Raw genomic sequence first — 15,166 nt, 5'->3', positions numbered from 1 at the left:
TATAGAAGACCACTAAATTTTTCAGACACGCTTTGCTCTTAGTGAGAGCTATGTTGGCTGTGGCAATCACCTCCTTGTTTTCCATCTGCATTTGCATTTTCACTAAGTGTTTTTGTTGAGTTTTTTCCTCCTTTTCTTGTCAGAAAAGACATTCTCTTTCTTTTCCTTGAGTGCTTTCTTTTCATTTTTCTGTGGTGTAGTAACTCCTGCTGATAAAAATAAATTGTGATGGTGTGTCTGCATTAACTGTTGCATGTCAAGTAGTGTTTTGTCTTCCATTATAAAGCACTTGGATTTGTTCATAGCATTTTTCAATGTGCCTTTCTCTCTTCTATAGCAATTTCTGAAGCAATGGTTGTAGCAAATGAATCTGAGTTCACTTTTACAAAAAATTGTCAGTGTTCCATGCACCCTTACATTGCTCAAGCTCATCGTCATTCAGGAGCCTGAAACTAAGTATGCTGTTTGCACATTTATATAATACATTGATAATATCCTGTGTGAGTGTATAATTACAAGAATGAATAAATGACATGCCAGACAACATGTTTGCCTTGGTTCAAAACCTGGTTTTTGTGCAGAAAGGGGCCAGAAAACAACATGATACTGAGAACAGCTTGAGGGCATTTATTACTTGTTTTTTGTTGTTGAATACACTTCAACTTGAATAAGCTGCTTGAACTAGTTGTAAAATATAGCCCCAAAAACTGAAAACAGACTTTTTTCAGCCTACTTTTGGATATATTTACTTACCTCTTTTAAAAAATAATTGACAGTCTGGAGTTTCACAAAGTCTTTGAAAATGGAGATTTAAACTCCTATTCATCTCCATCTGACTGGAAAATAGATAAACCAAATCTCCTTGTTTGCATTTCTAAAAACCGTAAATAGCATCATAGAATCTAAAAATTCTTTGGGACCTTAAAGAACATTTGTGAGATCCAGCACACAAATTGTCATCTCTGATGTGATGATGATGTCTTAATTGCATACTTTCCTTGAAATATTTTTGGCAATGTGTTTGCAGTCCATAAGTGACACTTCGTAATCCCAACCTGTACAAATGGGATTGCTACTGGTCAAAATAACATGAATTTAGGATAAGTGATATTCTGAATCTGTTGTAGTGCTACTTAAAATACTGTAATTACTGTTTGTAAATGTCTTGATATGTCATCATTTCTGTACTTCTGTACTGGTCTCCACTGCTGTGAAGTGCTCCTGTCAAGTGATGAGAAGCTTGAGACTACTCTAGTAGGCCTTTTCTGTTCAAGTCAGATTCAGGACTTGATACTCTAGACTCTTTTGGGGTTAATGTCATTGCAGCAACCAAGGCAGACACTTGAAATGCTTCTTATGCTATTTCTTAATTGGAATTTAATGCACTATTTCATTTCTTTGAGACCGTAACTTATTTTGGACTAGAACAGGATTTTTCTAGGTGAGCTGGGGATTAAAGTTGAGAATCTCAGCTGGCCCTTCTGTTCTACTTGCAGTGGGATTTTTTCATTTGAGCCACACTACCTCTACAGGCTACTTAGCTACATAATGTTTCTCACAGTTAAAACGTTGTCTTTTAAGAACAAAGTAAAGTTTAGTTGTTGTGGTCTTTTTTTGTGAGCTGTTCTCATGCATTTTAGAAGAATCCCAGTAAATATAACTAATCTAGAAATGTGAGAAATTAGTCTGTAGGGATGAGAAACAGGCTAGCCTTGATTGTTTTGTAATAAAAATGAGTTTATCTCTCCAAATTTGGAAAAGAATTTTAGACTATTAGTGACATGTCTTGATGCAGAAGGACATACTCAGTGGGGTGATTTCCTCCACAGCCTAGTCTTTCTCAAACTTTCATGTATTTTCTTAGCTTGAACTTTTTCATAATTTGTTTTGTGTTGCTGATCTTTCTGGTTTGATAGAAATACTGTTAGAGAAGTATAATTCTTCATAGGTGAATTTAGAGATTTTTGCTTATGGTTAGTACTGGAATGTTTTAAAGATAAATGTTTTCAATCAAGATGGTGAACTTAAACTTTTGATTTTGTTTTTGTTTTTCCTTGTTAGTCATGACAGAACAATGCAAGATATTGTTTACAAACTTGTTCCAGGCCTCCAAGAAGGTAAGTTGTGTGTGACCTTGTTAAAGGTCAGTTTGCACGTACTTCTTTGACAAAAAAAACAAGTTTCAAGTGGTGAAAAAGGGGAATGGGGAGGCAACTGAGAAAAAATACAGTGGAAAACCAGACTCCTTCACTTGAGTAATTTTTGGCAGTTAATTTAATTTCATACCTGTACTAGCAGCAACTGAGTGTGGGGGTCGGGGGAGGCAACATAGGATGTTTCTTCCAAAAGCAGTATTATGTAAAGCAGAACAGTCATTCAGCTTTTGAATGTTACCATAATTTGTTTTTGTTAAATTGTGTACCTGTTGTGCAAGCTTTCTGGAATTCTCAGAGCTGAAATGCAATGCAGAGCTGCTTTTAATTTCTGCTATTTTTAGAGTTCTTTCTTGTCAGGGAACTTTCAGTTCCTGTTTTCATCATCCTCTTTGACACCAGATCTGTTGAACTAAAGAAAAACTTTATAAAAATTGCTCAGCGTTTTGGTTTTTTTTTTTTGTCTTAATGTCTGTAAAGCTTTTATTTAATGAAAGTATTTTAATGTATTTAAGCTGCTTTTTAACCAGTGTCTTCAAATATCAGTGTGATTAAATAGATACTTCAAAAACTAACTCTAGGATATTGAACATCAGAACTATAAAAAAAAATTCAAGACCAATGTTTTGACTGAAATATGGTCATATTCAAAATGGGGGATATTCAGAATTAGCTACTGTATTTGAAATTCTGTCTCATTTTAGCAGTTATGGTATAGTGGTAATTATACAATAACTTTATGGTGTTGTAACTCTGAAAAATAAGATGGGACATGACTTGATGTGATAGCAGAGATAGAAGACAGTAAATAATGACACCACCACCAGCTTTTGGCAATCCTTAAGTGGGAAGAGATTTGGAATAACTTCATAAATATTGTATTAGAACTTTATTACAGGGATTATTATTTGCAATTTTAAACAGCGGAAATGAAAAAGCAAAGGGAGTTTTATCACAAACTGGGCATGGAAGTTCCAGGGGACATCAAAGGGGAGACATGTTCTACAAAACAGCACCTAGATTCTCATCGAAATGGTAAATAGTCCTTTATTTATTCTGTCTTTGGTAGGTGACAGGTAGTAAATTGACAAACAGATCTGTTGGAAGTATGTGCCCAGTGGGTATATTACAGTCACAATTGTTTCCTAACAGTGAGGAATAGAGTCAGCATAGGATTGTTGCCTTGTCCTTTATTTGTGCACAGATCTTTTTTTTTTTTGGCTGTTAATAGCACGTTGCTTGTGGCAAAGTTGGTCTCCGTAGTAGTACCTGCATGGGGACTGTGAAATGACCCAGCTTCTGGGCTGCTAGCAACTAAATACCATAGGTGTTCTCCTCTTTCATGTCACAGGCTGTTGGCTTCAAGTGTTGCTTGAGCCAATAAGCACAATTTGGGAATCGCAAAGCTTATTCTATACTGCGGTTCTGAAATGTGATGTTTTAATTGTATTAGCATTATAAGCTGCTGAGTATATCTGGGGTTTATGTGTAAAAATAATATTTATGTATCTCATGTGTCTGGGTTTTTTTTATTTAAGGTGAAACTAAAGCAGATGAAAATATAAATAAAGAAACTTCAGAGGAAAAGCAGGAAGAAGATAATGACTACCACCGAAGTGATGAACAGGTGGGCTCGTAGGGAATGCTCTAGTTTTATCTTGTGTCTTAGCTGTTGTGTTTTGGTAAGGTAACTTTGATACTCTAACAGAGAAGAAAATAAGCTTCTTTCAAGCTACTTTTTCTGTTCTCTGATACAAACTCAATGCAGTTTCGGCAATGCTTTTTCGTAAGCATTTTACCTTTGGGTTTTGGCAGGAATGGATCATACATTCAAGTCTCGATGCAAATGTCTCTATAGTTCTGTTTATGAGTCTTCAAAGTTTGGTGTCAAAACAAATTCCTGTAATTTTCCACCTTCTACAGGAGTGTACCCCAGTGTTACCATGATACATTGAGCTGAATGTGTATTGATAATTAAGAATTAAATCTCTGGCACTGTTAACACATTCAGTTCAGGTAGCTCGGGGTGCAGTTGCAATGAGAGCTGAAGGTTGAGCTCTGGATGGGAGCCCGTGGCAAGAGGCCCTGAACTGCCAACCCTGGGCACAGGAAAGGGGACAGGGACCTGTGGCTCCAGGCTGGGGACTGGACACTGAGACCCCCAGACTTTTGTGCTGTGAGGGTATGAAAGCCCGGGGGATCCTTTGTTCAGGGTCCCTTCCCAGAGGTGCCAACTGGAGCTGCTGTTACTTAGTTATTGCACCATGATCAAGCTATTTGAAGGACCTGGCTGTCTGAGATTCTGCTATGGGAAACCTCAGGTTGAGCTGATAAGGAATCCTGGTCTGAATGTGAGTGTGAGGGGTGTAGCTGTGAAGAGGCTTCACTCCTAGCTGGGGTGGTGTGACTGTGACTGCCAGAGTGGTTCCTGGATGGTCAGACAGGGAAGCTTCCATAACAGCACTCTTAGTAACTTAGTACATGTTTTGTTTCCAGCCTTTAATACTAAGTCAGTGTTAGCCCTATATCATAAAAATATCCTAAAAGCAGGGAAGCCCACTGCTAAGTTCTAAACACAAAGCTTGTTAGAAGGTGAAAACTCCTTTTGGGATAAACAAGCCATGCCTTTTATGTTTTCTGGTTATGTGTCCAGAGTAACTTTTGCTTGGGTTAGTTTTTTTTTCAGTTGCCATGTGAAGGAACTTTCAAAGGGTACTTGTTTCTACTTTCAAATTGTACTTGTTATTAGATCCTCCTAGTGCAATACAAGCATATCATCACGAAGAGTTTATACTGTAATGAATAGCTGGATGGGAAAAGAAGTGGGAATTTGAAAAATTTGTCATACCATTTGTATTCATTCTTCTTAAACATGTTAAACTAAACTAGATTAGCAGTCTAATTAACAGTAAGAAATTATGCTAGAAGCAATTGCCAAGGGAAATACAGGCCGGATATTAGGAAAAAGTTTTCTACAGACGGGTAATAAAGTATTGGAATGGTCTACCTGGCGGGGTGGTGGATTCACTATCTCTGGTTGTGTTTAAGAGAAGACTAGATATGGCACTTGGTGCGGTGGTTTAGTTGAGGTTATGGTTGTGTTGGACTTGATCTTTGAGGTCTCTTCCAACCTTGTGATTCTGTGATTCAAAATTGGCAATGGTTTTCTTACTGTTTTCTTGCTCTAGCTTTTAACAGTCCTCTTAAGCTATTGATAATCCATGCATTCGGACTGAAGCAGCCTTGTTCCGACATCAAAAATTACTACTTGAACATTTTTGTCTTATTACTTACTCTCACCTTATGAGATCTTAGAAAATGTGGTTTTCTTAATAGGCATTTCAGTTTACAGTATACTAGTACTGTACTTCATTTTATTGGTTTAGTAAAAACTGCATGTGGAATACATAAGGGGGACTGCAGAAAATTGTTGCAGCCAACTCTTGATTGTTTGCCTTTTCCTGAAGGTAAGCATCTGCTTGGAGTGCAATAGCAGCAAACTGCGTGGATTGAAACGAAAATGGATTCGTTGCTCTGCACAAGCAACAGTCTTGCATCTAAAGAAGTTCATTGCCAAAAAACTCAACCTTTCTTCTTTTAATGAGGTAATATTTTAATGTTTTAAAAAAAGTTTACAGATATAAAAACTTCAAAGGGATGGGTTTGTTACTTTGCAAAATGGTGTCTTTTATTCTGATTTTATTTTCAGAAAACAGAAGTATACACTGCTTCTTGAATTATATGTAATATAGCCATTTTCTTGTCCTTTCTTGGGTCTGTACGAAGCTTTCCACTTAGTTTGCAGTGCATCTTTTCATGTGTGTTTATAAATAATTGAGCTAAAAAGCTTGGTTGTGTGCTTCCACATATGTTGAAATGGACTCTGGCAAGATGATTTGTTTCATAGATTGTAGTTGAGTTTATCCCCAGCATTCCAGGAAGGTTGACAGAGGCCGGACAGAAACCAACACTTGGACAGCACTGAAGCCCAGTTGAAGAGAAAGCACCAAAAATACTTCCTTCTTTTCCGTGCTCTTAGTGAAGCTCAATCTGAAGTTGCTGTGTACTACAACTAGAGTGTTATCAGATGCCTGCTTTTCCCTGTCTTTACTGGGAATCATGAGAAGAATTTAACTTGAAAGATAGAGAAAGAAAGGCAATAGTTTGCCCTTCTCCTAGACCAGATTCAAAAATTTACAGTGGCAGACTATGAATGCAGCCCCTGTTTATCTCTTGGCTGGATCTTTTCTGGGCAGTTTCTGGACACCTCAGTTGACTCACGGCTTGACATCTCTCAATTCCATATTATGACACTGATTCACTGAATTTCATGAAGGCGTCTCATCCAAATCAAATAATTTGTTTTCCAGTCCAGTGTGTCAACACCTTGCCACTCAAACTTGTCAACAGCCAATTTGCATCTCTATCACTTTTCCTTCATAGCTTCTGTGCAGTTCAAACTAACATTCCCTCTGTCTTATGGTTCAAGTATATCCCCAGTCCTCCTGTAACACTGCTGCTAGTCTTCCAGAAAAAAACCCCATGTATCCAGTCTTGTCCTCAGCTGGCTCAGAGGTGGTTGACTTCTGGCTTTAGCCCAGCAGCTGCATAGCTACAAGGATTGTTCAAAAGGAGTTTTTTAAATATATTCTTTTGATATATGCATGTGTAAGCCCTCCAATCCACCATGCCAATCTGTGACTTAAAAACCTACTTGGTTTCTGGTGAAAGAACTTTCCAGCAGTACTGTTTATTCCTTTGTTATCCCTTTCTACCTTCTTCAAAAGTACATAAATGGTCGTGTAATCATCCTAGTACCAAGTAACATAGAAGGAGAATCATTGTACCAATACCAAGTAACATGGAAGGTGAATTTGAGCTTCTGGTTCACTTGGTTGCTTGATACAGACTATTCCAGGTTTGAGTTATTGCCCTGTAAGTGAACTGCGTGCACATTCGGGTCTTTCTGGGCTGTGGGGTAAAACATTGTAATAGAAGCCAATTTATTCCTCCTTGGTGGAACTTACTGTTTTCATACGTGTTCCCTGGTTTTAGTTCATGTTCAGATGCTGTTGTTGAGCTGATCAGTAGTCATGCTTGTGCTTCTATGTTGAGATCCCCACTGTTTCACTTGTAATATCAAGATTTTTTAAAACTGAGATAGAAACCAAAAAATAGTTGTTGAGTATCTGTAGAAACCCCTATATATAAATATAGTATATGAGTATATGGCAGACAGTGTTTTTTAAAGAAAGTCTATCCTTTTAACAATGCCACCTGACTGGTGTTAGGTAAAAAGAAATTTATAGTATCCTAAATAACAGCTCTTTTTGTGATTTCTCATTGTTTATATATTCAAGCTTTTTAAAAGCATATAACGCTTTCAGGAAGGGACATTAGTACTTGTGAAGTCTAGTGCTTGGGAAGATAAGTCAAGCAGTTAAGTTCAGATCATACTGTGTTTCGTAGGCAGGCATTGACATGGTCTTTCAGTTCTTTATGGTGAGGGCAGATATTGTCTTTTCTTTCCTGGTATGATTTTTGTGTGCAGGGCAACTGCAGGATTACCGTTCCAGTATCTTCAGAGAAAAAAAGTCTTGTCAAATGTGTAGTATTATGTGAAATATGTTGTTTCATATATTGGATCCCAATGAATTAACTATTACCTTTGTTTTGTCAGCTGGACATATTATGCAATGAAGAGATTCTTGGCAAGGACCACACGCTGAAGTTTGTAGTTGTTACTAGATGGAGATTCAAGGTATGACACAATGGTTCAATATAAACCATGCAGTAGCCAAATAAAATGTTTATAGAATAGCGATAATTTGGAACTACACTGCAGTATACCTTTATAAAAAGTACTTTCATAAATATCTACTCCAACATCCTTAGACATCAAGTATTTATTTAATTACAGTAAATGAAGGAAAGGAGAAGTAAGTATTCATTGCGAGAAAAGGGAACACTGCATTAGCTGTCAAATTGTTATCAAGTCTGGCAGAGGAAGTAGAAGCTACAAAAAGTATTATTTTTAACCCCTTCAGGCAGTAAGAATGAATAGCAAAACTGAACACTTAGGAGAGAAGTCAACACTGAATAGAGTCAGTATACGTATACATGGAGTTATTGGAACAAAAAGTTCGTATTTGTAATACAAAAGCAACACATTCTGAGCATACAGTATACACTGAGGTGAAATCATTCAGTGGCTTTGGATGCATATCTAAAAGAGGTCCACGTGGGAGTAGAGAAGCATTTTTCTGTCTTGGAGTTGAAAAATAATTGGCCCATATAAGACTCACAGGATAAAGTTAGTGGTCGGTTTTAAAAATGCAGAGATGTCACAGCAGTGGAATCCTGATGGAGTCTGTTTGATATGGTGTTTCTGAATGACCTGTAAATGGATTTGAGTATTTAGTAACAGTGCAGTGACAGCATTGTTATTATTTAGGTTAGTAACAGATAGATGATAAAGTCTTGGATGAAGTCTTTACAGTTCTGAGTGACAGGTGATTAACAAACACCTGAAGTTGAATGTAGGTGTAAACAAATGGATACAATGCAAATGTTAGGGTTTTGCGGTGTAGCGGAGAGAACCGAACAGGAGCATCAAATTAATGTGCATCTGTACAGTCTACTTCTTCACCTCTGAGAGATCTGTGTGATTGTGAGTCATGTGGTAAGCAGAGCTGTAAACTGCCTTCCCAAGTGAGAGAAGTGGTGGATGTAAAATGAAACTGAGACATGAAAGGTCCAGGACAAACAAGCTGAAGTAATTGTTTTCATGAGACACAGAACTCCATGGTGCAGGATGTGGTGGTTGCTAGAAGTTTGCCTATTTATAAAAAAAAATCAAGGGATGCTTTCACAGAACACGAATCAAGTGAAAGCTATTAAATATGAAGTACCACATGTCTAGAAAACACTCTTTATGCTGCTTTCTAGACATGTCCCTTACTTCAGTGAGTTTTCCAAGATAAACAGATCTGCTCCTGAGATAAAGTGGAAAGAGTTCTTCATCACTTGTTTGAGCCTCACAGATGAAGTTGCACCTTCTCTTTGTCTTGGTGAATTTTTGACAGACCACATAGCCGCTCTCATCTTTAATTGAATATTTAGTTTATGACGCAGAAGTTTTCCTGCTAAACAGATTAGTTTTGGATTTATTTCTTAACTTACTGATATTTCTGTCTTGCAGAAAGCACCTCTACTGCTACATTATAGACCCAAAATGGACTTGCTGTAAGGGAACTTTATTGTCCTTCTGGACAGAGCTTTTTGCAGAGACTATCATCTGGCACCTTCTTAGTGCATCATTAATCACATGACACAAACCAGCTGAATAATTTTGGAAGACTGGAGGGCTTTCATAGTGGACTGTCCTGAATATTTCTTCTAGGGATATGTTACCTAAACTTCTGGGCAGACAATATTTATATTTTTTTTTTTGTACGGAAGAAAGAAGTTTCAACTCAGCAAGACACTACCAGCATTAAGTTTACAGATACTGAAAACACTTCACAGTTCCATGTAGCTCAGCCTGATTTGTCTCTTACAGTTACACGCAGAAAAAAAGTGAGTGTTGTGGGGTGATAAAAATACGTTGCTTTTGACACCAAGTTGCATTTAGTTACTTCTTGCATTCTAAATCTTTAAAAACTATATTTTTGCAAAGTGTTATTGTCTTATATAGTATGCCTGATTGCATTGGCTTTATTCAAGTTATTCTGTAGAGCATTTAACATACCTGATAATACAGTGATTGGTAAGAATTTATTATGCTGCATTGAGAACTTAAGAAAATCTGGGAAGCCAATAAATTTGTCATTTTTGCCCAGTTATTGCTCTCCCTCACCTTGTGTTTTAATAAAGTTTTGATACTTCTGTATACGTGTTAATTTGGTAAGACTAATAGAAGTAATTTTAGTTGATTTTAATGTGCCGTGATATATATTTTGCTATGGTATAAATTGCACCATGTAATGACAAATACTCACAAGTGCTAGATTTGTGAATTTCTTAAAAAACAAGCATTTCTTATGTATTTGTGGCTTGCAGAAATCAGTTTTTAATTTAGAGAGAATTTGCTATCCCTAGCTATTGAAACAGTGGCTCTTGGACAATTTTGGGAATATTGCAGATTTTTCATTTCAATGAATAAAATTTCCTCAGATATTATGGGCAGCTTTAAATTTCTTTAGCTGTTTTCTTAGGAAACCATAGCATTTTCCTTTCTGCAATTCCTAGCTTACATGGGTAGGGAGGAAAGGGGAGTCAAGACAAGATTATTTGAGCACCTTTTGGCCTTAACTAATAATTTTGCTTGCATCAGCCCTAATGGATGCAAGATGATACACATTCATGTATGTATGGGTACATACATCTATATACACATATAACTATGTATGTTATAGGAAGCACCCTCAGTGGCACTCAGCAGGGCTCACTGCACTTTTTGTAAGGCTTTTTGAAATAATTGTCTTTTTAAAAAAAAGTAGTTGAAAGTGATTTCTGCAAGCTATATCCACTATGTATTGTCCATAGTATGTAAGAACATTTGTCTGGCACAGGTGTGAAGTCACTGAAAACAGTGTATGCCCTAATATTGCCAGCTGGAAATAGTTAACCTAATTTCTGGAAGAGTTTTCCTGTCAGCTGAAAATGCTAGTTGCTATTCCTATTATTAAGCCCTGTTATTTTTTTTGATAAATCGTCTTTAGATAAGAAGCCCTGCTTCCTCTTGCTGCGCTCCTTTGCTTCTTCTGATAGAAAGTGTTACTTGATAACCAGAAGCTGATGCTGCAAGAGATTTATCTAAGCATTTTAAATATTCTTCCTCTTGAGTTTTCAAAGTGCTACATTCCTCAGCACATTGCCCTTAATTTCCCTCCCTGGAGTCTTCAGTTCTCCTTTCCCAGCTCTGCTGCTGCTTCTGCTTACCTTTGACAACAGGGCTCCTTATTTTTGATTACAGTCACAGATGTGATTAGGAAGGAAATAAAAATATTTGAGCAGAGAACGGAAGGAGCCTCCTGAATTGTAGAGATGGAAAGGAGATCCACACAAAGGCCAGAACATGCTGCTGTCCTTGCAGGTGAAAGTCTAAGATAGCATTTAAATGTTTAGGTTACACAGAACTCCACATCTGGTTCTTGTGTGGCGTTGTGCGTGTGCATGTCTGTGATTCATGGAATCAGATTTGGTTCTGATTTTGTCTTGCTGTTTGTGTATTTTCAGCTTTTTTTCTGTGTTTAGCATTAATTGATCTGGCAGAAAGTAACAAATGAGATCATGTGTCTACCATTTTTAAAACTTTCCATGAAAGCAGTGAATGCAGGTATTATAGATATGTGCACAAGCTGACATACTGGGCCTCTCTGGAGCTGTTTCTTATGTGGTTGTTACTGTTCTTGTGTAAATAAGAGGCTGGCTTTGCCCCTGAGGCACTGAGAATATGGACAAGACTGTAAAGGTCCTTGCTCTGTGCACCCAGAGTATACACACAGTGGCTGTACCCGATGTAGACGTAAAACTAAAGCTGCCAGACAGCATTCTGATTAACCACCTTAATCAGAATATATATATATATATACACACACACAAACAAAAATATATACATATACACCTATAAATGAGATCTGTCTACCTCAAGTGTGTGTACTGCAAGAAAATTTTTGTATGACTAGATATTGACGCAGTGCTGTTAAAGTACATTGGGATTTCATTACTTCCTTGTGTACTTGAGCAACTGAGAAACTAATTACAAACACACAAATTTAGAAGCCTTTCAAATCTCTCTCTTGCTGTAACAACTTACAGTACAAAACTTTTTAAGTTTATAACCATCTTTAGAATCACTTGAATTTGTTATGGTGCTATCAGTATATAGAAAACTCCATTTATATGGATACATAAGTTCAAGCCAGTATTAATACCTATAGCTGGGGTTTTTGCTTGTAATTGTGTGTAACTGCTTTTGCAATGTGTTTAATCTAATAAAACTGCACCAGTAAAAAAAAAAAAAAAAAAAAAAAAAAAAAAAAAAAAAAAAAAGGCAAAGAAAACCAAACAAATAACCCCCAAACCACCAAAAAACTCCAAAATTACTCAGTTGTTTTTCTAAATCACATGTGATAACGTCTTCACTACAAAAATTGCCCTCGGGAGTGGTGTGACTGTGTCTGTACCATATGTTAGTCTCACTAAAAGACTACAGTGTAGAGTGAGGTCTTCTTTGGGTCAGAGCCTTGTTTAATTTCTGTGACACTTAAGAGACAATTTATATCAAGATTATATTGGGTAAAGTAACCCTCATACTGTTCAAAGTTGAACTAAAAATTGGACTCAGCCATAGATATTTCTTAGTCCTGGTGAGATCATGGTAGTTTATTTTGGCTTTTGTGAAGATGCCATTACTGTGAAGTAGTTTTTACAATTTCTTACGCTGGTAAATAGTTGCAGTAAGGAAGTACCTTGATGCATTTTCCTCAGCAGCAATGAGACTGATGAATCACCTGGGCTTAGAGTCTCATTAAGTATACTTTCATTAAAAATAAAGAATTCAGATAGAATATATAATATTGAATTTAAATAAGATTTGGGGGTTTAAAATTTAACTTTATAAAATTATTTATTCTATTTTAAGCCTTCTGTCTTATTTTACCATCCAAGTATTTTTGGTTTCAGTGGTCCAGCTTTATTTACGGGCATATAAAATGAAATTGTAAGATGTTTTTGCAAGCTTCTTCCTTTTACATTGAGTTTGAGTAGCCTTCATCTCCGTGTTTGGTTGGGTTGTTTTTTTTTTTGTATGGATAAAGAGCATTACTTATGCTTTTGTGCAATAGGTTTGGAACATGCATTTATTAGGCTTATGTTTAAATTGTAAATGTAGCATCTACTTACCATTACATTTAAAAGGAATGTAGATGGTTTTTCTCACTTCTTCAAATGGAGTTTTATTTGAGGCTGTTATTTGGGGGTGGGCATGTGTGTTTTATGCTTTGTACCATTTTTTATTTTAAGAGTGAAATGGGGGATTTAAAATTTCTGTAAGTACAAGAACTATCTGTCAGCAATATTTTAAAATAAATGACCTTTCAAGAAACCTTAATGTGAATTGTGGAAGCAATCAACAAGACTTGCAGCCTATCTGAAAATGTTTTGTGCCATTGTTAGGTCTGGTATATTTGTGTACCATCACACCTGGGAATACTTTTTTCTACTGGTTGTGCAATAGTATACACAACACTGTCACTCAGGACATGTGGGACCATAAAAAATATCAGACTACAACTATGATGGTGCTATTTTTTTTCAATAGGCTATGAGCCTTTGAAAGCTTATCTGGCTCTTATTGTCTTTATAACAACATAGTCCATGGGGATTTACAGATTTTTTTTTTTTTTCTACTAGATGATAAATATAACTTGCTATTTTACAGGATTCTGCATATTACATTGAGATAAATATAATAGGAAAAAGCCAACCAGTCTGTACATCAGTGAGATGAATCTTAGGTACACATTTTGTACAGAAGGCTTTACTGAACAGAAAAATCAAGTTTCTGCTTTTCCTCAGGTAATCACTACAGTTTGGATGTTTCACTGACAACATTAATGGAACTTCAGTTAGTCTGTCTGAAGTTGGTAATAGGGAAAGAAATTGTTCCACACACAAGTCTCCCTACATAAGATATAATTAGATATTATTTGGGTCTTCAGATCTGTTTTTGTAGAAAAAGCTGCAGAGAACAACATTAAAGAACATGGAACAGATGTGTCTCTGCTCTATTCAAATCATGCAGTCTGGACAAAATTACCTAGGAACTTGGGTCTTGTGGCAAGTCTACAGGTAAAGTTTTAATTTTTTTAATATACAAATCAAACGTATGACTCTACAGTTTGCTCCATTTTTTATCCTACTTAAAGTTTTTTGAAAATCTTCTGAAGCCACAATGACCTGTCCATGTCCTGGTGGTAGGGTAGGAACTGAATGTCCAATTTTATGAACATTTACATTGGTAATTTTACTAATAACCTGGATGGTTCCACAGAAAGCAGTGGGATCATTCATTCAAACAGACATGGCTGAAGGAACAACTCCTGAGTTTTGAATACTGATATTCCACTATTTTTGTTATTTCTGTTTGAAACTGAAAGCATTGGTTTGATGGAATCTTTAATTCAAGTGACTTATCTGGACAAAAGGAAAGTTTGTTCTTTCCTTCTGCAAACAGGATCATTTTGCAGTTAAGGGACAATTAGCCAGTGCAGCCACTAAGCCTTTTATCCTCATGTGGCATAATAAAGATTCTGGAAATGTCAAGAGTGTAAAACCATATTTTTGGCTTAGCTTCGTTTAAAAGTTTACAATTTTTTATGCTTTGTGTTGCTGTGTAATTTCTGTACTACTGGTGGCTAGTTTTGTCTGAATAAGCCTTTGGGGATTAATGCTTAATGTTTTGATTTTATGATAGTGAAGCTTGTATCCAGTGTTTTGCCAATTAATATTATATGCTTGTTAATAAAAGCAGAGAAACTAACCGAAATGCTGTGAGGCTGGAAGTTTTTGTCCCATTCTCTCCCTGGAACACAAGGAACCAGCAGTCATTGTAGCACTGAATAAATGCAGTGTGACTGAAACAGAGGTGGTGTGGCATTGCATTGTCATAAAATCTGCCTTTTACTCAAAATACAAGGATGGCCTAAAGTATTACTCCACTGACAGTATGTCTGTGACAAGTGTGTCAAGTAACTGCCAGATAGGAAATTAAATGGCTTCAGTCAGTGGGGAAACAGCATTATCCTGGTGTCATTATGTATCTGGATTGAAAGGTACTTAACCTGGCTTGTATGTGTTCCTTTCAACCTTGCCCTTACAAATGCCTGGTTGAGACAATACATTAACAATGCAAAACACATGCTATGGTAGATTAATTTCTTGCAGCATCTCTACATGTAGTAATGCCGATGTATAGCTTGTGAACTGCTCTATGTGCTTAGAAGGCA

The 15,166-nt window shown here is 36.5% G+C and overlaps 1 protein-coding gene across 6 annotated transcripts in view; it reads left to right on the top strand.

Annotated features, from left to right (window-relative positions):
- PCGF3 (polycomb group ring finger 3) overlaps nucleotides 1-14,706 on the top strand; it is a 55,904-nt gene extending 41,198 nt beyond the window's left edge. For all 6 annotated transcript variants that reach the window (XM_066181552.1, XM_066181548.1, XM_066181547.1 and 3 more), the window contains 6 exons: nucleotides 2,062-2,117; nucleotides 3,078-3,188; nucleotides 3,692-3,780; nucleotides 5,621-5,758; nucleotides 7,834-7,914; nucleotides 9,355-14,706. In XM_066181552.1, the coding sequence (XP_066037649.1) occupies nucleotides 2,062-2,117; nucleotides 3,078-3,188; nucleotides 3,692-3,780; nucleotides 5,621-5,758; nucleotides 7,834-7,914; nucleotides 9,355-9,402 (523 nt within the window). In that variant the 3' untranslated portion in view covers nucleotides 9,403-14,706. The remainder of the gene's footprint in view (nucleotides 1-2,061; nucleotides 2,118-3,077; nucleotides 3,189-3,691; nucleotides 3,781-5,620; nucleotides 5,759-7,833; nucleotides 7,915-9,354) is intronic.
- The last annotated feature ends 460 nt before the right edge of the window (nucleotides 14,707-15,166 follow it).

This window comes from Chamaea fasciata, unplaced genomic scaffold, assembly GCF_029207755.1.
Source record: "Chamaea fasciata isolate MVZ Bird 193981 ecotype frontalis unplaced genomic scaffold, bChaFas1.0.hap1 SCAF_4, whole genome shotgun sequence".
NCBI classification, from domain to species: domain Eukaryota; kingdom Metazoa; phylum Chordata; class Aves; order Passeriformes; family Sylviidae; genus Chamaea; species Chamaea fasciata.
This window is presented reverse-complemented; position numbering and strand designations above follow the sequence as displayed.